Below are 24,172 nucleotides of genomic sequence, written 5' to 3'. Positions count from 1 at the left end.
GTTAAAGGAACACTTCACCGATTAGCATTAGCCTAAGCTTTGTATCTTTAGAAAACCAGTCATGTTTTTGAATGGTCATGCATCATTCCCTCAGTTTGCCATGAGATGGGAGAAATACGGATTTCAATGTTGGACTTCCTGTTTTCAATGATGTAAAAATCATCATTTTATATTGTAGCTGCAGCCATACAAGTCTGATAGTTTCTGCTTATTATCTTATTAAATTATATTTGGTAACACTTTACATTACGGCTCGCTAATAAGGTGGTAACTGTATGGCATTTTGATGTAATTTCATGGTGATAATATTTTGTTGCCCCTTATTACTAGTCATTTCTATGCAATTTCCAGTGCAATTACTCTGCAGTTTCTAAGTAATAGTGATGCAAACAGCTTTCATTTTAAGTTTAATAATGATTTAAAATGAATCTAGTTCTTGAAATGATTTACTTATTGTTTTTGTTTAATTACCTGAAAAACACGGAGGTAATTTCCAGGAAAATACACAGCATCAGGGCCGTAAAATACACTATCACTTATTTCCACTCAGTTACTTAGTTATTACCATCTCTGATCTGAAATATAGGTTAGGCCTACCGTGTACTGACATTCAACACACAACCACATGTTGATCACAACCTTAACTTTGTTCTGCAAAAAAACATTGTTTTCACACATTTAACATGTTCTGCAATAATAAAACATAATCAAATTCTGAAACAGTAGGCTAAATATTTTATTTGCAGTGCACCCTAAACCTACCAAAACATACAGGTACAGAGGTGACGTGTTTGTTACAGATGAAAATAATATAGGCTAATATTTCGTTGACTTCTTTGGGTCGGAAGCTCCTCTCGGAATAACGAAATCGTCCTTCTCAAAATTATGACAGCAGACACGGTAGGCCTAATCCATCACTTTAGCGTTTCGATTGAGGTGTCAATGTCCACATTCAAAGTAAGCCACCGGAGACCGACCGTATAGCAATGACAGTTGATGAAAACTTGCTGGATTGTAAACTTTTAATTTTTGTTCCGCTGCCGGGAAAGGAACAGACACGAACCACTCTGTCTTCCTTGTCCTCTTTCTTCTGTCTGTAGCATATCTCACCAGAGAAAAGACGGGCTCTGATCTCACTGTAATTTGAGCACTGGACTACCCGTAGTCTCTTCCAACAATAGCTACCGTGCGTGCTTCCGTGTGAGAACTCGCGTGACATTTCTGTGCTTCAGTTCATAGAGTTGCAGTCTCGAACGATTTCTAAGTGTGTACAGACTATTCCAAAGTTTACAGACTGACTGGTGCTTTGTTTTATGTGTAGACACCTCGAGTTAGCTGCTGACGAGGTTTTGCGCTGTTTTGAGCAATGTTAGTGGTTTCATTTTGAAAGCGTAGCCTATGGCTTTATGCCACTGTTAGCGATTTTGGGCTGTAGCTCATGCTAGCTCTGCAGGATCAACGAAAAGTCTTCTTCCATGGCTTAGTTAAATTTTCGGCGGACTTATAGGCTACTTTAAATGTTGTATGTTAAATGTTAACTTTCTTTTTTTGCAGAACAAAGTAATAAAGGTCGTACTCAGCATGTGTTTGTGTGTTGAATGTCAGTAGGCTACAAAATAGCCTATTTCAGATCAGAGATGGTAATAATTAAGTAATTGAGTGGAAAGGTGATAATGTATTTTACGGCCCTGATGCTGTGTATTTTCCTGGTAATTACCTCCTTGTTTTTCAGGTAATTAAACAAAAACAACACTAAAAATGTCATAAGGATAATTGATGGGTTTATCAACACAGCTAGGTAATTAAATAGGTAGAGGCAATAGAGATCGCTAAGACATGTGACCAAAGTCATCAAAACACAAAGAATTATGGGTAGGTTTGGCTCGCCTGATGCCAGCCCATGTAAACCAGTGGGTCTGGGTCTATGATTTGGCATGATAATAATGAAAACTAAGCGTGAAAAAATTGTGTGAAAAACAGTTATAATCTCGCGCTTCCTTAGTGCTGCTATCCAAGCCATTCCTCGCCTTTTTGTCACCTCTGAAACATGACGTATACTATTATTTTTCCACGCTGGAAAACTATAAAAGATAAGCTTCATGTTACTCTATTGAATTTTATAACACAGCAGGTAAACGGCATTTCGACAACTGCACTTCGTTGTTCCCGCAAGTCAGTAAAACAACTTAATTTTGGGCCACCTATTCCCAAAATGCGTTGCGTTTTACGTCACGTTCTCAATCTCTATAGTGCATTTTACAGCTCTGATACCATATAGTTTCCATAAAATTACTTCACTTGTTCCAGTTTAGTTTAATGTCTTCTTTACCAACTTACTACGACAATGACTTGGTTTGTCTCTTTCTTAGTAGGCTAATAACTAAGTAATTGGGTGGAACTAAGTGATAATGTATTTTACGGCCCTGATGCTGTGTATTTTCCTGGAAATTACCTCCTTGTTTGTCATGTAATTAAACAAAAACAATAAGTAAAGTTTCAAATAATTTTATTATACTTAAAATGAAAGCTGTTTGCATCGCTATTACCTAAAAACTGCAGAGTTATTGCACTGGAAACTGCATGGAAATAACTTGTAATAAGTGGCTACAAAGGATTATTCATTAAAATGATATCAAAATACCATAGAAATTACCACCTTAATTAATGCTGTTTGCATTGCTATTACCTAGAAACAGCAGAGTAATTGCACTAGAAACTGCATAGAAATTATTGGTAATAAGTGGTAACAAGTGGTAACAAGGGATTGTTACCATGAAATTACATAGAAATTACCATACAATTACCACCTTATTAGCGAAGTGTTACCTTATATTCTTATTTTATATAATGCTGAAATGCACATATTTGCATTAATAATGATGACTGTTGAGATTGTAATGGCATGTATTTAAATTATTAATATTGCAATATGTTTGGACTCAATCTCCCATGGTGCATCTACATATGTCACTTCCTGTCAACTGTTTGATTCTAATGAATGAGCTCGTGGGGCTACAAGGGAAAGCTACCTGTTTGATGCGCTCATGCACACAAGTTACCACCAGGAAGTTTATTGTTTTAACCGCTCACAAGAGTTACACCATTTCATATCGTCTTATACTCAACCCAAGATTACCATCGCCTTTTAGTCAACAAGCCGGCACAAGTGGTATATTGCGCTTTGTTTGTTTATTATTTTAATTATGCTCAAGTTTGCGTCTATGTTTATGAACTTATGATTGACCCTGGTATGTTTGTCTTGTTTGTGTAGTTCTACGTTGTTTGTATCAATAAAACATCAGTATTAAGAACCTGGCCTCGGAATTGACTAAGGGCGACACAGTAGAACACTACGGTGAAGTCGAGGACCAGAAGCCAAACCTGCACGCGAAATCGGCAAGCCATTTAAGAGACCGCGGCAAGTGTTCGGCAAGAAGTGGTCTAAACCTTCCGGGGTGGATTTCGTTTCAGAGACTGAAGCAACGAGCGGACAAGTAAGGCTAAGCGAGCAAGCAAGCACTTAAGGTCACATGAATCATCAGACTGTCCCTAATAAGTGTGCCAAATTTCACAACTTTCGACCAGTCGGTTCTATGGGCTGCCATTGACTTCAATAGCAGAGGAATTATAATAGTTTATAAATATAGCCGCAAGCGGCGATGGCGGGCCCGAGCACCTGCGGTGCGGAGACCTGTGACATTTCGGAATCTAACAAAGCAACGTGTGCGTGTTGGTGGGCATGTGCTTGAGCAACACACATGCCCACCAAATTTGGTCAATTTTCCTGAATGTATGCGTCAACCACAACAGACAACACGCTAGGTGGCGCTATAGAGTCCCTATACTCTAGGCCAGAGCTCTAAATCTGACAATCGATAGCAATAACGCACAAGTGTGATTTGCTAAAAAAAAAACCCGGACAGGAACAAGCTGGTTAAAGGGATATTCCGCCATTTTTGGAAATACGCTCATTTTCCACCTCCCCTCGAGCAAAACAATCGATATTTACCTTGTTCCCGTTCATCCAGCCATTCTGTGAGTCTGGCGATACAACTTTTAGCTTCAGCCTAGCATAGATCATTGAATCGGATTAGACCATTAGCTCCTCGCCTGCTAGCTTCATGTTTAAAAGTGACTAAGATTTCTGGTAATTTTCCCATTTAAAACGTGTCTCCTCTCAAGTTAGAAAGTGCAATAAGACCAACTGAAAATGAAACCTGGCGTTTTTCTAGGCTGATTTGACATGGAACTACACTCTCATCTGGCGTAATAATCAAGGCAACTTACAAACTACTGGCACTACTACTGCTTGTTGTCTATGGGGACTATTTTCAGATGCTGCGTACGATATCACTGCGCCTATGGTACGTTTGCAAGTTGCCTTGATTATTACGCCAGATGAGAGTGTAGTTCCATGTCAAATCAGCCTAGAAAAACGCCAGGTTTAATTTTCAGTTGGTCTTATTGCACTTTCTAACTTGAGAGGAGACACGTTTTAAATGGGAAAATTACCAGAAATCTTAGTCACTTTTAAACATGAAGCTAGCAGGCGAGAAGCTAATGGTCTAATCCGATTCAATGATCTATGCTAGGCTGAAGCTAAAAGTTGTATCGCCAGACTCACAGAATGGCTGGATGAACGGGAACAAGGTAAATATCGATTGTTTTGCTCGAGGGGAGGTGGAAAATGAGCGTATTTCCAAAAATGGCGGAATATCCCTTTAAAGTGCAACCGAACCAGACCATTATTGATATTTTTTTCAGATATTTTAGAATTTCACCGTGGTATCGGTTCAGTATCGACTAGCGAGGTATTTATGGCAGGTATCGAATCGAAGTCATAATTTTGGTATCGTGACAACACTAGTCCAGATCAATATCCCACAAGTGTGACTGAAGTCCACTACAAACTCATTGTGGCATGGGCAATGCGGACCGTTTTTACAGTGTGTATAGATAGATCAATAGTAAATATTAACAAGTCAAATTTGAGCATTAAATATTCTAATAATTTGAAAATAATAATAACAAATAATAATGAATGAAACACACCTGGCATGGAGAAAATGTCCCCTGCTCTCAAAAGAGAGTACGTCGACACACAGACACACCATAAATATTTACATTGTGCTTCAGACTGTATCACTAAAATAGGGCCCTTAGTGTTTGACTTAGTGCAGCCTATGCGGGTAGCGATACAAATGGGAAGATACATTGTGGGATTGTGGGTACACTCACAGTTTTGCAACAAGCTGTACACAAAGATGATTGATATATCGGAGGTAAGATAGAGCCAAGGTAAGTAATACTTCTCACCTTCTCCTCTTTCCAGAGCCACAGGTAGAGGATGGTAATTGTGGGCACCATACTTGTCCTCACGGGCATACAGCTCCTGAGGGGTCAGCTGACGTTCTGCATGCTTTATGACAGGGGCAGTACGGGAGGCTGTGCGATGACTGGAATGAACATGAATGCGTGCAATTGGCACAATGCGCTGCAGCCCACTGCTCAGTCTGAGCATCTTCCCGCTAATCATGGAGACTGCTGGCTCTAAAGAGTACAGTTAAAAAAAAGAAGCCAATGTTAAAATAGACAATGAGAAATATTTGTATCCGTTTCAGGTTTCCCACAGTCAAATTCCATGATTTCCTTAACCTACCATATCAGGAAAAGCTCTTGAATCTACATTTTTAGAGCAAGAAATAAATGAATAGACATTGAATAAACAAAGTAGGGGAAAAGTTAATAACCCAGCAAACACCTATGCAGCATGGAAATATATTTGTATGAAAGTAATTTAGGATGCTACAACAAAATTCATTGATATTTGGGAATGATGAAACCAAAACTGATTGCAATAAACTGTAGTAGAAACACCCGCAAATATGTATTGTTATGTACAGCACAGTTAGCCCACATGACACTATATTGCCAAAAGTATTGGGTCACCTGCAAGTGTGTTTATGGGAATTTTTTACCATTCTTTCAGAAGCGCATTTGTGAGGTCACACACGGATGTTGGACAAGGGGACTGGCTCTCAGTCTCCACTCTCATTAATTCCAAAGGTGTTCTATTGGGTTGAGGTCAGGACTCTGCATGTCAGTCCAGTTCATCCACACCAAACTCTTTATCTGTTTTTTACCAAACTGTTAACCATGTCTTTATGGACCTTGCTTTGTGCAGTAGTGCACGGGATCATGTTGGAACAGGAAGGGGCCATCCCCAAACTGTTCCCACAAAGTTGGGAGCATGGAATTGTCCAAAATCTCTTGGTTAATGCAGGAACATTCAGAGTTCCTTTCACTGGAACTAAGGAGCCCTGGATGGAGGCATAAAATGATGACAGGATAGTGATGGAGGGATAGAGTGATGGAGGTACAGAATGATGAAGGGATAGAGTGATAGAGGTATAGAATGATTAACACTAGAAGCGCCGTGTCGTTCTGACCCACTTATACCTAGAAGCGCCGCGTCCCGGTCATTTGACCGCTTTGATGACCTACTAGAAGCGCTGTGCTGGTGTGAACTACTTAAAGCGCGGCGAGGCGGTCAAAAGACCGCTGAGTCCTTAGACTGGGAGGCTGTTACTTACACATAATGATAGCTAGATGGCGCTTCGTGCACGAATCAAATCGTTTGGTCATAAATTTGTCAGACCGTCTTGTTGATAGTCTGTGGTTGTTTCATTATGACATACAGCACATTTGATTTATTTGTGTTGATTTGTGTTGTTTGAGGTAAAAACTCTGGAAGAGTTCTTGAACAAACCTTGAGCAAACTTGACTTTCAACTTTTTCATAGCATTTCATTTTTTATATTTCGTTTTTACATTTTGTATGCTAACAGTCACCAATAGAATCAAAACAACAACTGTTGGGATTGAAAGCTAGTCAGAGACAGAGATCTGGCCTAGGGTGTGGCTTAGGGACTCTATAGCGCCACCTAGCATATTGTCTGTTGTGGTTGACACAAACATTCACGAAAATTAACCAAATTTGGTAGGCTTGTGTGTCATTGCTGCCGCCTCTGGTGTGGCTTAGGGACTCTACAGCGCCACCTAGTGCATTGTCTGTTGTGGGTGACATTCAGAAAAATGTACCAAATTTGGTGAGCATATGTGTTGCTCATGCACATGCACACCAACATGCACATGTTGCTTTGTTAGATTCCGAAATGTCACAGGTCCGCACCACAGGTGCTCAGGCCCGCCATCGCCGCTTGCGGCTATATTTGTTATTATTATTACTATTGATGGCGATTTGTGGAGAATAAAAAGAAATCCAACCATTTTCAGCAGTTCAGGCAGAATTTCTGTGGACGGAGACACACCTATCACCATTCAGATGCAAAGCTCACGGGCAATTTAAAGGGATAGTTCGGATTTTAAGACACAAAGTTGTATGGGTTCCCTGTCAGCAACGTAGTGCATCAGCACTGACTTACCCCCGACAGCGTCCTGTGAGCCGAGATCCAGCCGGTTTTAGATCGTTTTTGATGCTGAAGAAAGTAGTCCGGCAAGTTTCTGGGGTCACGAAAGTAAAGTGTTTTTCTTCTCAAAACCATATGCGTTCAACAGAGTGATATATTTGCACCACAAAAACGTTGTCCAGGAAAAATTCAAACCTCGTTATCACTTACTTATTTTTCGCGATTCCTATCACTGCGCGCTACTGACAGCTGGACAACGTTTTTGTGGTGCAAATATATCACTCTGTTGAACGCATATGGTTTTGAGAAGAAAAACACTTTACTTTCGTGACCCCAGAAACTTGCTGAAGAAAATAGTCCGGCATCAAAAACGATCAAAAACCGGCTGGATCTCGGCTCACAGGACGCTGTCGGGGGTAAGTCAGTGCTGATGCACTACGTTGCTGACAGGGAACCCATACAACTTCGTGTCTTAAAATCCGAACTATCCCTTTAAGGTGTCATTGGCTTTTGAATGGTAAGAACACGCCCGATTTCACTGGCCACATGGCTCTTTTGTTTATTTACTGAGAAAGCCTAAGGAGACTAGCTTTATATTATAGTGGCTGCTAAATAACCATAACCATAACTATAACTATAACCATAACCATAACTATTGATCAGCTACCGAAGTAAACATAGGTAGGCTTAGGCTACTGCATTGCCATAGTCTCATCTGTTACATTCCGTTTTGAGTTTGAGGTAAAAAAGGTAACGTGTTACCTCAGCTTTTATGGCGCAACGTAACTCATTGAATCCAAAGAGGGTAAACGCGGAGATCTATGGTATTTGTTCAATCAGTGCAGCACACACAGGAACGTAATGTTTTGGACTGTTTGACATTCTAAACATGGTGACTACACGCCAGCAGTCTGCTAGTTGATCTGGCCGTTGTTATGGAAACCGTCTTTTAGAAAGAATGTTGCAATACGTTGACAGGGTTTAGTTCTAGATATAGATGTTTAGCTCGTCTCGTTGTGAATCTTGGGTGTGAATCTTGGGTTTGAACTGGCCTTATATTAGCAAACATGCAATAGTTTAGCATTGGTAACTGAATGCATCTGAATAATGTGGATAATTCATAGCCCATGTATAGGCTACCTTTTGTTTATGTAGTGACCCTGAGTCCTGGACAGGTAAGGATATGTTAGACACATTCCTTTTAAAAGATTTAGCCAAAGAAAAGTATTTTTTATCTAATCTGGATTTCCTGTGTTTTGGCTTCTTTTCAAGAGATGTGGGGAAATGGAGCTGCCTCTGTTGTGGCAGATAGCCCGTTGACAGTTACCAGTGACAGTGGGGAGGGGACAATTATAGGTGTGATCCACCCATCCAATCTGTATGCACCTGAAAGATCACTTGGCTGTGAAGAAATCAAACTTATTTGGAAGTTTTTACAATTACTAGTGAAATCACAAAATATGTATTTATAGTGTGCTTTTTTATAAAGTTTGAAGACCTTTGAAAATGGGATTTTGTAAGGTTGTGTTTGCACTTTATTTAAATAAGAACTGATTTCTTTACATGCACTTCACTCTCATTTTCTTATTGCTTAGGACTTCTAGATTAAAACCATGTGTCACTTTTGCATGGATGTTTTCAGTTAGACAAAAAACTTAAAAATCTAAAGTGGTGGCAAACTGCCTCAGAGTGTTTGAAAGGCCTCAGACCCTGAAGTGTTAAGGTACGAGAAACTCTTTAGTGTTGCTTTAACAAATCGGTATTGGTCAGATGTCAGAATAGGGCCGATGTGAACAAGTCGATAATTATTCCTGTGAATTTGACGTGTGCGTAGGCTTAGATGTGAGCATGGGGGCAGTGTTGCCAGATTGGGCGGGTGCAAATAAGCTGTAGGCGGGCAAAACATTTTGGGTTAAATGGTTCTCTATGAGAAAAAAAGGTTGTTGGGCGTTTTTTTGCTGAAGACGGTGGGGTGATTGAGCGGAAATCATTCAACCCAATCTGGCAACACTGTGTGGGGGCGGGATGCTTGTTTTTGCACGAGCACACATCACTGAAGCAAGTGCTGGAGGTGGTAAAAAAGTAAAAAATTCAAGTCAGTGCCTTTGGTGAGGAAGCAGAGATGTCGTCTGTCTGTCTGATCAACATGCCTGCTTTAGTAGGCCTAATTACACGGTAACATCCAATATGTAAGCCAAGTGGGGTTTTGGTGACACCTCAAGGGTGCAAGAGCAACAGCTGGAGGGTATGTGTGTGGATACACAGTGAAGGACACATTGAATAGTGTGGAAATCTAGACATAATTTGGCTTGTGTTCACCATGTTTTGAAAAGCAATGTAAGATTTTATGACTAAATCCCCATGAGCAAGCAAAAAGGTCACAACTTCAAAACACACATGACAAAGGAATACAATTAATATTTCAAACCAAGCTATTTCTACCCATTTCTACATATTAATGAAAATTCTGACAACAATGGCAAACACTAACATGGCACATAACTCAATCTCTCAGCTGTTCAAACTGACACTGGACTTCAATAGGCCAAACAGGGTTCCACCCTCACACACCCCCCTTCGAGACATCTAAAATCTATATTAAGTTCACAGTGGCTATACTCTTTATATCTGGTTGTATAAATGAATATAGTCTAGGTCAGGCCACTGCAGTAGAACAATGTCTAATTACATTTGAGAATCCAGTACAAAATGGTATATTCCACCTGCAGTTCTTTTGGGAAGGCTACTGAATTGAAAGATGTTACATTTAACCAAATGGCTTATTCTCGCAACAGTAGTCTCAAGAGGTGTCATGAAGCTTTTTGATGGTAAAAGTAATTATCAAAATAAGAAAGATACAACTATAAACATCTCTTTTACTATTTGACACATGAATTCAATTGACATGTTGGGGGCTTTTCCACATTTGAAAGGACATTTCTTTCTTTGAGATGGGAATACAAGCAATTAAAAAAGAGAAGAAAGAAAATGCTTCAGTGCATGTTGTACTATAAATTAAAGTATAACATGCACTGAAGCTTTTTCTTTTTTACAGAAAAGGAACATTTTGCAATCAGTGATCATTGATAAATGCAGAAAAATAAGGAATAGAAATGTATCACACAGACATTTCTTTTTTCAAAAAACAATGTCTTACAATTTCAATATTGATAGTATTTTCCATTCTGGATATCACTATACTAAGCTCAATCTTATAAGTATGAGGAGTCTGCGCTTTATTCTATCTATCTATCTCTATCTCTATCTATCTTATTCGGAATTTGGATTTCGCCTGGCAGCTCAGGCAGGACCTGCACATCTATCTCCCCTGCTTCCTGTTAGGACTAAACGATATGCATTTGAGCGATTACACTCTGGTCCATTGACACAGGAACGTAAAGTATCAAAGAGTTTAAACTAGTGGTGGGCTGTTATCGGCGTTAACGTGCTGCGTTAACGTGCGACTCTTATCTGGCGATAAAAAAATATTGCGTTGGGTTGGGAGCTGGGCTGGGTTGGGAGCTGGGTCTATACCACACAATCTATGATCACTTTCACCTTGATGTTTTAGCGCGAACGCCCAAAATGTTTAAGAGTGTGCCTGAAAAAAAACCCTATTATTTTGACAAGTTTTTGACGTTTTGTCTTCCACATTCATGAAAGGGTTGGTATGAATGTTGAGTCATATTTCATGAAACAGTCATGAATGCTTCATGTGCAGTTCATGACAGCTGTTATGAATGTGTTATGAACGAACCCATCAAGTAAAGTGTTACCAAAAATTCTAGGTCACACTGGTGCACCTGACGCTGCTTGGCTGCTTTCTTTCACAAGTTTTCATTATAGACTATGCGTGCAACTTTACCAATTTTAGAAATTGATATTAATGCCTTCTATAAAAAAAATATGAGGAAATGTCCACATTTTAAGGAATAATGCATCGATAATACATAATAATTGTCGGGTTTTTTTACAGAATCTAGTAAACTAGGGGTAACTCTTTAAAGGGATATTCCGCCATTTTCTGAAATAAGCTCATTTTCCAACTTCCCTCGTGCAAAACAATCGATTTTGACCTTTTTCCCATTCATCCAGCCATTCTGTGAGTCTGGCGTACAACTTTTAGCTTCAGCCAAGCATAGATCATTGAATCAGATTAGACCGTTAGCATCTCGCCTGCTAGCGTCATGTGGGTTTTTGAACATTCTAACACAAGATTCCATTCCGCAACAATTCAAGGTTCTAAAATTCTATGTAGAATTTCCACCATTCCTGTCACACCGGTGTGACGGTACACCCTTAAGGGTTAAAACTAAAGCTGGCCACACACTACACGATTTTTCAATCTTTTCAAGAATGTCTGATCGGGACAACACCACACACAAAGAGAATCTTCACCTTTCCTCTCTCCAATCGTCAACATGATCGAACGCACAAGGGAAAAATAAAAATGGAAAAAAATTCGCACACTTGAAATCCTTCTTTTTTACTTTTATTGTCTCTTTTCTCTAGCACAGAAAAACGTTTCGACCGTGTGGTCTTCTTCAGATTCACTGCAGGAACATACTGATTGGTTTTTAATTACACCTGGTCTGCAGGGGTGTGGCTTCTTTTAACTCTTACTTCCCCTGCAGAAAAACAAATGTATAGAGTCCTGTATGGTGAAAAAAGTGTGCCAAAGCAACAGTATAAAAAACACACAAAATAACAAAGCACTGGGTTACATGGTGTCGCATAGTCCATAGAACATAGTTCAAAAGGGGGCCCTGGACTACAAAAAGGGGCGGATATCCAAATCTTCATTGAGTCCTTTTGGGGCCAATGTTTGCAGATGATAGATCCAGAAACTTTCTCTTTTTAATAGCTGGTTCTCGGTGTCCCCTCCTCTTCGATGGGGTTTGGTTTGTTCTATCCCAATGAACCTTAGAGATGCAAGAGAATGTCCATGTTTTTTGAAGTGGACAGCTAAGGGACTTTTTTCATTGTTGTTTCTAATATTGCTCCTATGCTCACTTATCCTTGTTTTAAGAGCCCGACAGGTCTTGCCCACATAGGCTTGCCCACATGGACATTTTATCATGTAGATTACATTTGTAGAGTTGCATGTGATTCTGCTCTTAATGTCTATTTTTTGGCCAGTTGTTGGGTGAGTGAATGTTTGGCACTTATGTGTGAAGTTATCTTGTGCACAACGTCCACATGAATAAAATCCATTTGGGATGGGTCTCAAAAAATGTGGTGTTGCAGGTGGGGGGGGGGGGGGGGGGTGGTCTGCCTTCACTATAGAGTCCCTGATGTTGCATGGTCTCTTATAGACTAAATTGGGAGGAACACTTTTGGACTGGTGGGGTCAGATTGTATTATGTGCCAGTGTTTTATTATCACTTTCTTGATTTCCGAACGCACAAGGGAACACCACACACTACAGGACAATCGTGCCCAATTGTCGCACCTCTGCAAAGGCATGTGTTCGCTGCCATTTGTCTTCTGTTTGTCTGAGCAAAATGAACCTAATTTTCGAGTTATGTATACTGTGCCTTTCAACTAGCAACACGATTTTACCAGAGCCATATATATACAGAGTTTAAAGATGAACTGAACTGAAATTTGAAGTAAATGTGATATAACTAGAGGTGGGCATAGATTATTTTTTTCATCTAGATTAATCTCACTGTAATCTTGAAATTAATCTAAATTAATCTAGATTAATTTTAGGTGCATCAGTACAAAATGTAGGTGCACCCACATTTTTCATTGCATCGCCTTTAACACTAAAAGGTCAGCTGTTTATCGCTGTCCTTTCATATAATGATTTTTTAACAACAGAAAGCCTAGAAAAAGCTTTAAACACAATTAAAGAATATATTCTTTACAAAAATATTTATATAGGCCTATTCTACATAGGCCTACTGAAATTTCTGATATTCATGACAGCACACTTTATGCAGATTGTAGCCTACTATTCATATTACAACTCCGCCTCTTTAATTCAGCTGTCTGCTTGAAGCCTCAAAATGTAAACAACGTAGCATAGTTGGCTAGTTTATCATAGTTTGTGTTTACTATAAGTTTTAATGTGGACTAATACTTTTTCTCCTTTCGAGTTTTGGAGTTGGAAAACATTGGTATTGAGATCATCAGTCAACTCGTGCAAGATCTTGAATGTAAGAGTCTTAATCAACTTTCTGCAGGAATGATGCTAACCGGAATTCATATTAATTTAGCTAACGTCTTCTATATGCATTGCTTTCACAATTGTGAACGTTTTATTTGGATTAAATGTGCAATGAGCAAGAGAAAGCGGGCCAAAGAGAGGGGGGTTACTTCTATACTGTTTGGTGAAGTTGCACGCATATAGTGTACAATGACAACTTGTGAAAGAGAGCAGCCGAGCAGCGTCAGGTGCACCAGTGTGACCTAGACTTTTTTCAGGCGCACTCTTAAACATTTGGCGTAAGCGCTACAATATCAAGGTGAAAGTGATCATAGCTTGCGTGCCAGCTCCGAGCCCAACTTTGAGAATAGATTAACGCCGATATTTTTTTTATCGCCCGATAAGAGTTGCACGTTAACGCAGCACGTTAACGCCGATAACAGCCCACCACTAGATATAACAGATGTATCTTATTTCTTCTCATTGGTACAATGATTAAAATGGGTGGATTTGTTATAAAGGATAAAATGATACGGTGAAAGTGGTGTTGTTGTTACATGGGCGCCGCCATGTTGGATTTCACCAACCAGCTACGTCACTGGCATGATAAGCTACTCGTGGCTAACTAGCCCCTATAACTAGCAGCACTAGCTGCGCAGCATCATAGATAGTGAGTCTAAGGCTAACCAGAGTCCATTTGGGCTAACTTGACATGGCTAAAGAAACAGGACTACAGGGTTCATACTGTATTGGCCCTGGCTGCAGTAATGAAATGTATAGGGCTAAAACAGCTGGGGTTGATAAACTTTTTTTCCACAGTCTACTTTGACAAGGAACCGACCCTCAACGAATAGCGAGTGCCTTAAAACTAGCTAGCCCTCCGACAGCCCCAGGATTTCGAGTCTGAAGTAAAAAAAAATGTAAGTCAACAAACTAAAGTATTTCGAGAGCTGTACTTTCGACACAACAGGGTCGTTGATGAGGATTAATTCCGAAAGACTGAAGCCTGGTTCATTCCACCAGTCAGACTACCGTGTAGGGCAAACGTAGACCAACATGAGTAACACCACCGATAATATCTGCCGCAAAAACAGGGCGCTGAAACGCACACGCTAGAGGACAGAGGTCTAGTCGTTATCCCCAGCATATCTACTAGGCAAAAGGCCGGATGTAACGTTGTCGTCAAAATACAAAAAAAACCCACGTATATTCGCACACGCACAAATAAAGCTGTAAAATTAACGTTCAACAAAACAAACGGACACGCTGGATGCATCAAGCTAGACAACAAACGATCCAACCTAGTGAAAGGGCTCACTTCTAAACACGTTAGAAACACGTCTTATGTCAAATTCCACAAGCTAGCACTCCGACCATAGACTGCATGTTAAGTCACGGCTCCGACGATATCACAGATGGATAATAATGCCTTTATAATCAGCTAACTAAACCACAGTAGGTCTGTTACACAATGTCCCTTTCTACTTACCCTGAAGCTAGCTGATGTTCACCGTCTCAGGGCAGATTGTTAATGCAGTTCAAGTTCAATTTCTGCGAGTTCAAATCGCAGAAATATCTGTCCATAGTACGAGGTATCCGTGGAATATCCACCCGTGCAACATCCATCTGTGCAATATCCATCAGCATCCACAACAAAAAAATCGGCCAACTCTGCACTAGCCTACACGGCAAAACTTCTCCTTGCATCTGGGTAACCTCCTGGCCTGGGGTAAGTGCAGCTAACTTAGCAAGCGATTTCAAAGGTTCCCGTCAGTACGTGGAGGCACAAATAAAATAGCTGAATGCTTAACAATAAACATATACTGTAGCCTTAAGCTTCTGCCAAGTCCCATAATCATAACTCAAAACAGCTGTGTCATTCTGATCGGTAGATATATTATCCATGCATTCTGCTTACTACACATTAATTATTATACTTCAGTATTCCTTATTGAATGCTTAAAAAAAGTTTTCCCTTTCATCCTATGTTTAAAGCAGGCATACGTGGGTATATAATTGGGCTAAGGGTTTTTATAGGACTGCATGTTGAACGTAATGCTACTCAAGATAAAAAAAACTATTTTCAAGAATACGCTAATTGTACTCTATCAAACTGCTATATGATGACGAAATTGATTATCTGTATTTTATTCTCTCTACCCCCTGCCTTGTCAACAAAATTATTCTAGTCGTGATTTCTGTTTAATCAAACATGTTGTATTTTATCAGTGCAAAGTGACAGGAGTAATTGGCAATGCGTCTGACTTAGGGGTAGAGGTTAGATTCTCTGCCGGAGCCCGAGCCCAACCCGAGCCCGACCCGGGTCGGGCCGATATTTCCCGCCACTATCCTCGGGCCGGGCCGGGTCGGGCCTTTGATCAAGCATTTGTGTTTTTTTTAAAAATATATAATTTCTTTATTAGCCTAACTGGGTGGGGAGACTATGCCATTATCCGAAATATTAAATATATTTTTTAGCAAAGTAGGCTTAAGTAACAAAATGTGTACAAAGTTGCAAGTTACAAAATGCAACACGTGTCATGCGCACGGTCTCCTCCACTGGCACGCATTTGTGATCCATTTCAGAATAAACAAACAACGAAGTTTACATGCTTAGTCCTTGTTTTATTATTCATTAAGATAGCCCTAATTCGGGGAGCGCTGTGGCGCAGCAGGCTACAACGCTCATACCACATACGGGTCCGAGTGCCCACGGGGACCCAGGTTCGAGTCCGGCCTGTGGTCATTTCCCAGTCCCACCCCATCTCTCTCTCCCACTTACTTCCTGTCTCACCCTTCACTGTCCTATACAAATAAAGGCAAAAAAAATATATATATATTAAAAAAAAAAAAAAAAAAAAAAAAAAGATAGCCCTAATTCAGATTTATGTAGTTCAAACAACTCGTAATTGTAGTTGAGAACGTCAGTTATAAGGCTCACGCATTTAAAAAAGTGTCGGGTTTAAATCGGGCTCGGGCTCATAATTACAGTTAATATGTCGGGCCGGGCCGGGCTCGGACACAACGTGCACGGGCTCGGGCCGGTCCGGGCTTGATTTTTTGGGCCCGATCTAAGCTCTACTTGAGGGGTGCTGGGTCCTGAAACTGATCGTCCCCCATCTGGCGATAGTCAGACACTACATGCATGTCCATCAGAAGCTCAAATGTACAGGGTACCCCCAGGATTGTTAAACCTAAATTTAAGACTTTTTAAGACCTTTTTAATGCCATTTCAAGTGAAATGTAATACCTTTGTCGCACCCATCAGAGAAGATTAAATCATATCGAACACCAGATTAAACCTCAAATAATGACTACTTTTGAGTGTTTGACATAACAAAATAAGAGTTTACAAGATAATGCAGGTACACCTTTTCGAAGATCAATAACTTGTATTTCTAAAGATTATGGAACTGAAATTGGAAGACATTTTTAAATATCCACAATAAATGAGCAAAACAAACCAAAAACAATAAATACAATGGACTCTGTTGGCCCAGTTCACAAATTAAAACGTGACATAGGGCGTGTAGAATGACAGTAGCCTAGTTGTTAACACTAGAAGCGCCAAGCGCCGGTCATTTGACCGCTGACGCGTATTCCTAGAAGCGCCGTGTGGGTTTGACCTAGATATACCTAGAACTGCCGGGCTGCGGTCATTTGACCGCAGCGATTACAAAAAAAAAAAATCTTTTCACTCGATTAAATTCCAGGACCCTACGTTCACGACTTTTCCTAAATACGCGTGTTTTGTCACCCAGAATTTTTACATGATCAAAAGCACACCGGTACAAGCTAGTTTAGAGCTATTTTGCGCTCACTTATGTGACAACACTATGTTGTCTCGCGTTCGGCCATTTTTGTCCAGGCTGCTATTCTCTTTTCTCACAGCAGATGTCGCAAGGATTTCCTGTCAGTCGGGCATGAGAATAATATTTTACCATAAAACATATCGTAGGCTATATATAACTGCAATATGTATTATATATGTGCTTTATTTTAATAAATATTTTTCATTTACATGGCATAGTCTATGGAGGCGATTTACAGTGGTAAAATGCGAGTTTGTTTTGAAAACGTTGCGACAGGCCTACATGTGTAAAACATATTTTCGTCGTAGCCTATTTATGTACGTTGGGCCCGTATGTACATTCATAGTTGTATATCTTATCTTCTATTTGTAGGCTATCTTTTAAAGCTCAGACTAATGTATAAGCATTTTCTTACATATTTGCTGGACTGACTGAGTTACGTCAAGTCAAACACCTATCCTAACGCAATCTTCACATAATGTCAAGTGGCGCAGCGTTAACACTCCTGTCTGCAAAGCCGGAGGCCCGTGTTCATATCTTGGCAGGAGCGAAATAGGCTACAGAATCTTATTTGAATTTACTGACCGTTTTTCAACGTCGATGAACAATTATTTTTTGTTAATGGTTTTTAATAACAACCTATCTGAAATAAACGGATGAATCACAATATGTTTAGGCCTACCATTAACGAAAAATAATTTCGCCAGCCAATCGTTTTCTGCCGCCATCTGACAAACTTTGACTAAGCCAGTTAGACTTTTTGCATCTAAAAATAATTATATCATAGTGACACGCGAAAAAATAAACGATAGCTAGAAACTAGGCTTGCATGAGATTTTCCCACTGGACACACCACATCAGTGCTCGTTGCTACGATACACAGGACTCACAGTGAGTTGACGACCAATGAAAATGACATGGGGAAAAGAAGGAAACAAAGTAGAACTAGGCTACTTCTAGCCTGATTTTGATCTCACCTTAGGCCTACATACTTTCCTAATTCCTACGTTACTCAGACTTTTGTTAAATCGTCAGGGCCCGGTTGCACAAACACCAAAACCAAAGATTGATGATATGAACCAAATATTCTGGAACAGATGGATTTACAGCATTGAACGTGATAGGCTATTAGGCTACTGCTGCGACTTCCACCGTTTCCTTTCCAGAGATTGCTGCGCGATCACAACGCAATGAACGCATGCAGTCTACATTGAAGTGAAACGTGCAGAACGTTGTCCAAAACAATAGAATAACATTGTGTGTTGATATCTAATACAATATACACATCTGTAGACATGAAGTGGCAACTAAAGCCATTATCAGTCATGAAAACTGTGGCGGCTGCATTAAGGTTTTGGCTGAGCCAGCTAGCCAGCCAACAACTTCATCAGCCAGCCGTTCTCAAAGCAAATGGCTTCGGGGTCTATACATAACACTATCCATTGCAGCCTATTTGAAACCGATCATCCCCCCTCCCCCATACACTCGTCTAGGCTAGGCTACAGACATCACCGAGGCATTGAGGACGAGGACAAAACTGCCTCCCCACCCCCACCCCATCTATCTGTCCCTGCATAGGCCTACTAGTCTGTAGGCTGACTGTTTAGGCAACTCGTGGAAGAATGCGCAATGTTTCATCGCATATGTGCGTTTCAGAATGTTCGAATTCCCCAGCGTGCGTGTAGTTATGTGAATAGAAAAGAATAGAATATAGCCTAGCCTACTTTATTGATGCCTTGTTCAAAAGGACTTCCGTTATGAATAGGTTGGGAATCGAATCAACACCCCTTGGGTCCTCAAGCCGAAGCTCTAACCAGTGAGCTACAGCCTTGCTTATCCCTTATGTGAAAATGTGTGTCTCAATGATGAATCTCGAATTCACATAGAAGTTAGCTTAAATTGTAGAAACAATAGGCCTATAGCTTGTTTTCAGCAGACATCGCAAACATAGCCTACACATTCGCAAAACGGAGAATATCATTCACTCATTATTTTAAATTATGCTACTTCTCACGCCTATGCCTGCTCAGCATAGCTCTCTCTATCTCCCTCCCTCCGAGGTAGCTAGCCTAGACCCTATAAGGTGCTTCTCCCTAAATGAATGAAAGTTGTTTTAGAAAGTAGCCACGGTAGCCTGTAAAATGCGGCATGAAATCCTGGCTACTGTGTAATTGAAACCAGACTGTTAGGCTCTTTGTTCCAGGTGACCAGGTCCGATCATTTTCGGCGGCGCGAACATATAGGCTACCTATTAAATGAATAGAAGTGAATTTGGGGAGTGAATTAGAACTAGCCACATTCACTTTTATAGCATTTTAGTTGAAAGTCAAGTTTGCTTAAGGTTTGTTCAAGAACTCTTCCAAAGTTTTTACCTCAAACAACACAAATCAACACAAATACATGAACAGATAACTCAAAACGTGCTGTAGCCTATGTCATAATGAAACAAACAACCACAGATTATCAACAACACGGTCTGACACGAATGACACATGGCTTAGTGCAAACTGAATTTATGACCAAACGATTTCATTCGTGCACGAAGCGCCATCTAGCGATCATTATGTGTAAGTAAAAGCCTCCCAGTCTAAGGACTCAGCGGTCATTTGACCGCCTCGCCGCGCTTTAAGTAGTTCACAACAGCACGGCGCTTCTAGTAGGTCGTCAAAGCGGTCAAATGACCGGGGCGCGGCGCTTCTAGGTATAAGTGGGTCAGAACGGCGCGGCGCTTCTAGTGTTAAGCCTTATGCACGGAACGAAATGTCATCATACAGCTGTAGCTGATAAATTACACAGTCAACTAAACATTTGAAACGTGCTTAAAACGGCATGAACCCAGCATCGGCACGTCACGTAAAACACAAATTGAAGCAATAAGTTGGTCATCGGATAATCCTGCAAAGCCTTTTCATAGGCATGCTACGTTTATGACATATAATGTTGATTATGAACACATTTCATCACAGCTGAGAATTAGCTTACGCAGAGACATTTTAAACGGAGCTGCCAGCTGTGCTGACTTGCTGCCGAGTGCTGACTTGCGCGTCTTTTAGATGGTGAACAAATGTAAGCATGAATTTCTGAACGGCATTATCACTAATTTTACCCCCATAACTGTCGATGACAGAAAATAAAATGTGATAGCTACAACAGAAAGCCTATTCAGTGTGCTTAGGCTAATCCCTATATATTTTTTTAGTGCAATTTATTTGTAATTGTGATAAACAACATTCCATCAACATTAATTATTTCAGTTCAGATCATCTTTAAGGTCACGTGGTTCATGTAAGCTTCAAATAGTTCCCGAAGGTTATTGACAATTGATTAGAAAATCATTGAGCACGGACAGAGCTACGACTTTGGGTAGCCTAATTAAAAGTCAATAAATGCATTATTGTGCAACATGTATAACACAGTGTAATTATTGTGTAAAATATGTGTAAGCACTTGTAAAGTACAGTTCTTTTTTTGTTTCACTGTACTCGATGTACCATAATGCTTTGTGCTTTGTCATATGTTATTTTTGGATAAGGCATTCTCTACCTGTACACCAATGGGATGTATTTGTTTGGTTTGTTTTTATTTGAATTTGGTGGATAACCAATGGTTATCAGTTATTGTATAATGCCCGCGAAGTCGCGGGAAGTACGAACATTCCATCTCCTCACACAGTGCGGTTACATGCTAATAAATACTCGGATTTCACTCAGATTACTCGCTTTACTCGAAAAAATGTACTGGAGTATCCGAAAATTGAAATCTGAGTATTTCTGCCATGTAACTCATACTCCGATTTCAGTTGAAGTATTCCTTTCCGCGCGACCCCACAGTCAACACAAAATAGTTTGCGAAATCCGTTTGTTTAACGTCGCAGACATGGAGAGACATATAGGCTAATAGTTATTTTTGGACGGATGAGGAGACGTTGTTTCTGCTATACTCTAAAAGACATGAACATCTTAAACTAGGCCTATCTTGATGGGAGGAAGACAAAGAATGGGGAACTTTTTTAGGCAAGTCGCCAATAAACTATGCCGGTGTAGGCTACGGATCTGGGATCAACTGGTGATAAACGTAGCACATCACGAGCAGGCGTTTTACTACTGCAGATTTACTGATTCCACAAATAGTCAATCATAAAACCAAGAAGACACAGACACAGAAGTCTGCGCAAACGTATGGTAGGCCAATTGACGTGTCCATAATAAATTTACAAAAACGAACCTTATTTCTGCGATTACGGAAGTTATTGCTCAGACACTTACATTTGTGAGAAAGTGCAGCCTTCAGCAATACTAACCTCAAGAGGTGGATATCTCGCTTCGGTCTACACACTTATAATTTTGAATGGCTGTGTTAAAGTGTGTTGTTAAGGAAGGGTTTATATTACAATAAACAGGTGCTGGAAAAAACATACATTTTACCAGCTGGGTTTGTAGGCCTACCAAAGCAACGTAGCCTACAACATAGCTAGCCTGCTAGGCGGACTGGTTTTGGTAGGCTAGCTAGTCCAATACCCACTCGCTGTTGGCTACATCATTTATGTGCTTATTCCACTGCTCGGTTGAGTTCCCCATTGTCCTGCGTTCTATAAGGGTGTGCATTAACTTTAGATATAAGCACGGCTATGAAGTAGTTCCATTGTTTTTGACCGTATCACACTTGAATATTAATTCGCCAAACTCGTTGTGAAGTTTAAATGCACTGTCACGTTACATAGAAGCTGTAAAATACAGACGTTCAGATCATAGTAACGTTTAGCATATGGCAGAGGTGTCATTTAGCTAGTTAGGTGGCAGTAGGCTAAGAAAAATAGCAATCTTTCAAAGTTAACGTTCATCAGAATCTTGGGATGTGCCAGCTTGACAACGGGAGATTAGAACTAACGACTGGCTTTTGGCCATAGCAACCATCCATTTAGAACTAGTAACCGCAGTTTGAGAAATTAGTTGAAATGTGTCTGGGAAAAGTAGTTCTACAAACAATACAGTTCTAGCGATTAAAACATTTAAATTTGCACCGGAAACTAACACAACGTAAGTGGCAACAGTGGAATAAGCGGGATAATGGACTTCACGCCGTGCAGTTATTCAAAGTTAATGCACTTTTCTAGACGGAACGTCCCTCCGCTTCGCGTTGGGCCTTATCACCGTCTAGAACGTGCATTAACTTTGAATAACCGCACGGTGTGTCGTCCATTATCCCGTAAATGTAATAGCTACTACATCCAAGCATATAAAGCCCCCTGTTCACATCTAATTTCTAATTTCCGTCATGCAGCGGAAGAGTGTAGGCCTACACACCGGGAGTAGGCTATGGTGGAGGTTATCCTTGCATTACCAGCAGCGTGTTGAGATGCAAACTGTTCAGTGGTATTAGGGCGATTTAGGGGGTATTCACACCTGCCTTGTTTAGTTCGATTAAAACAAACTCAAGTTCGTTTCTTGCTTGGTTCGGACCTTTTTGACTGGTGTGAATACAATCACTCGAACTCTAGTGCGGACCAAACAAGCGGACCGAGACCCAGCTGAGGAGGTGGTCTCGGAGCGGTTCCTATCGAACCCTGGTGCGGTTCGTTTAAGGTGTGAAAGCAGACCGACCTCGATCCGACCCAGTTACAGAAATCTACCTTTTTTGGATTTGACGAGCTCCCGTAGTTTTTGCGCATTATGGGAAATGTAGGATAGCTCCGTGACGCACAACAGCTGTAAGCAGCAGTGGGCTAACGCTTTTTTTGCCAACAATAATTTGATTTTGCATCTCCTACCCGTTCCGTCTTCCGTAGGCCTGCTGTTAGCATGTTGGACACACATGAGAGCTCTTCTCAGCTGTTTTGTTGCACGTCTTCGTCGTTGCAAAATTACGAGCATGATAGCCTATTGTTAAACTTGCATCAAACGGTCTTGACACTCAAGCACTTCTGCAAAGCTGTAACTGTATAAACTATATTGCTAGGATAATAACGAGTACAGTACGCAAACATAGTATTTACGTGGGCCAACTTTGACTTTGGCTTCCTATTCTTCACCCCACCTACACGTTTACCAGCCAATGGTTGAACGACCTTAGCACATGTGCTTTTGTTTATAAATTCTGGTCCGGTTGCAATTAATCACGGTGTGAAAGCGAACCGCACTAAAAAAGAAAAAAAGAAAAAAAAATTGGTCCGGACCAAATAAGTGAACTAACGGACCTTCCTGGTGTGAATACGCCCTTAAATACAATTTAGGCGGCCCCGGCAGTGGCGCAACTGGCTGGGGCACCTGCACCGTACGCTGGCGACCTGGGTTCGATTCCCGCCCCGTGGTCCTTTCCAGATCCCACCCCGACTCTCTCTCCCACTCACTTCCTGTCATTCTCTCTACTGTCCTGTCCAAATAAAGGCATAAAAAGCCCAAAAATAAATCTTTAAAAAAAAAAATACAATTTAGGCTACTTCCCTCGATCATTAGCCTACTGACAAGTGCGGAATTTGACCGCACACCAGAAAATGCTCCTCAGTGTTTTTTAATGATAAATCACCACGACGTGTAACGTGTCAGGCCCTATAGCCCTTCATCAGACATGCAGGACAGCCCTGCATCTGTCCAGCACCCATTATCTTTTTGGATGTGCGTGCGGTGCGGTACTCTTTTTGCATTAGGAAAACATAACAAATGTGTTGTTGTTTGTATAGCTTAACCCAGACATCAGTAACTTTCGTTTTATACGACCAATCACTTGTCGTGCTCCCTGTCCTCCTCACGGCTGCAACTTGTGCGTCTCGTTTGTGCTTTT

General features: G+C 40.6%; 1 protein-coding gene across 1 annotated transcript in view; it reads right to left on the bottom strand.

The window, feature by feature from the left end:
• Nucleotides 1-24,172, bottom strand: part of oat (ornithine aminotransferase) — a 125,544-nt gene that overhangs the window by 90,216 nt on the left and 11,156 nt on the right. Inside the window, exon 2 of the mRNA XM_062525596.1 lies at nt 5,317-5,550. Within this exon, the coding sequence (XP_062381580.1) occupies nt 5,317-5,536 (220 nt within the window). The 5' untranslated portion in view covers nt 5,537-5,550. The remainder of the gene's footprint in view (nt 1-5,316; nt 5,551-24,172) is intronic.

Source organism: Sardina pilchardus, chromosome 22, assembly GCF_963854185.1.
Source record: "Sardina pilchardus chromosome 22, fSarPil1.1, whole genome shotgun sequence".
NCBI classification, from domain to species: domain Eukaryota; kingdom Metazoa; phylum Chordata; class Actinopteri; order Clupeiformes; family Clupeidae; genus Sardina; species Sardina pilchardus.
The sequence above is the reverse complement of the archived record's forward strand: the minus strand, read 5'-3'. Positions and strand labels throughout refer to the sequence as shown.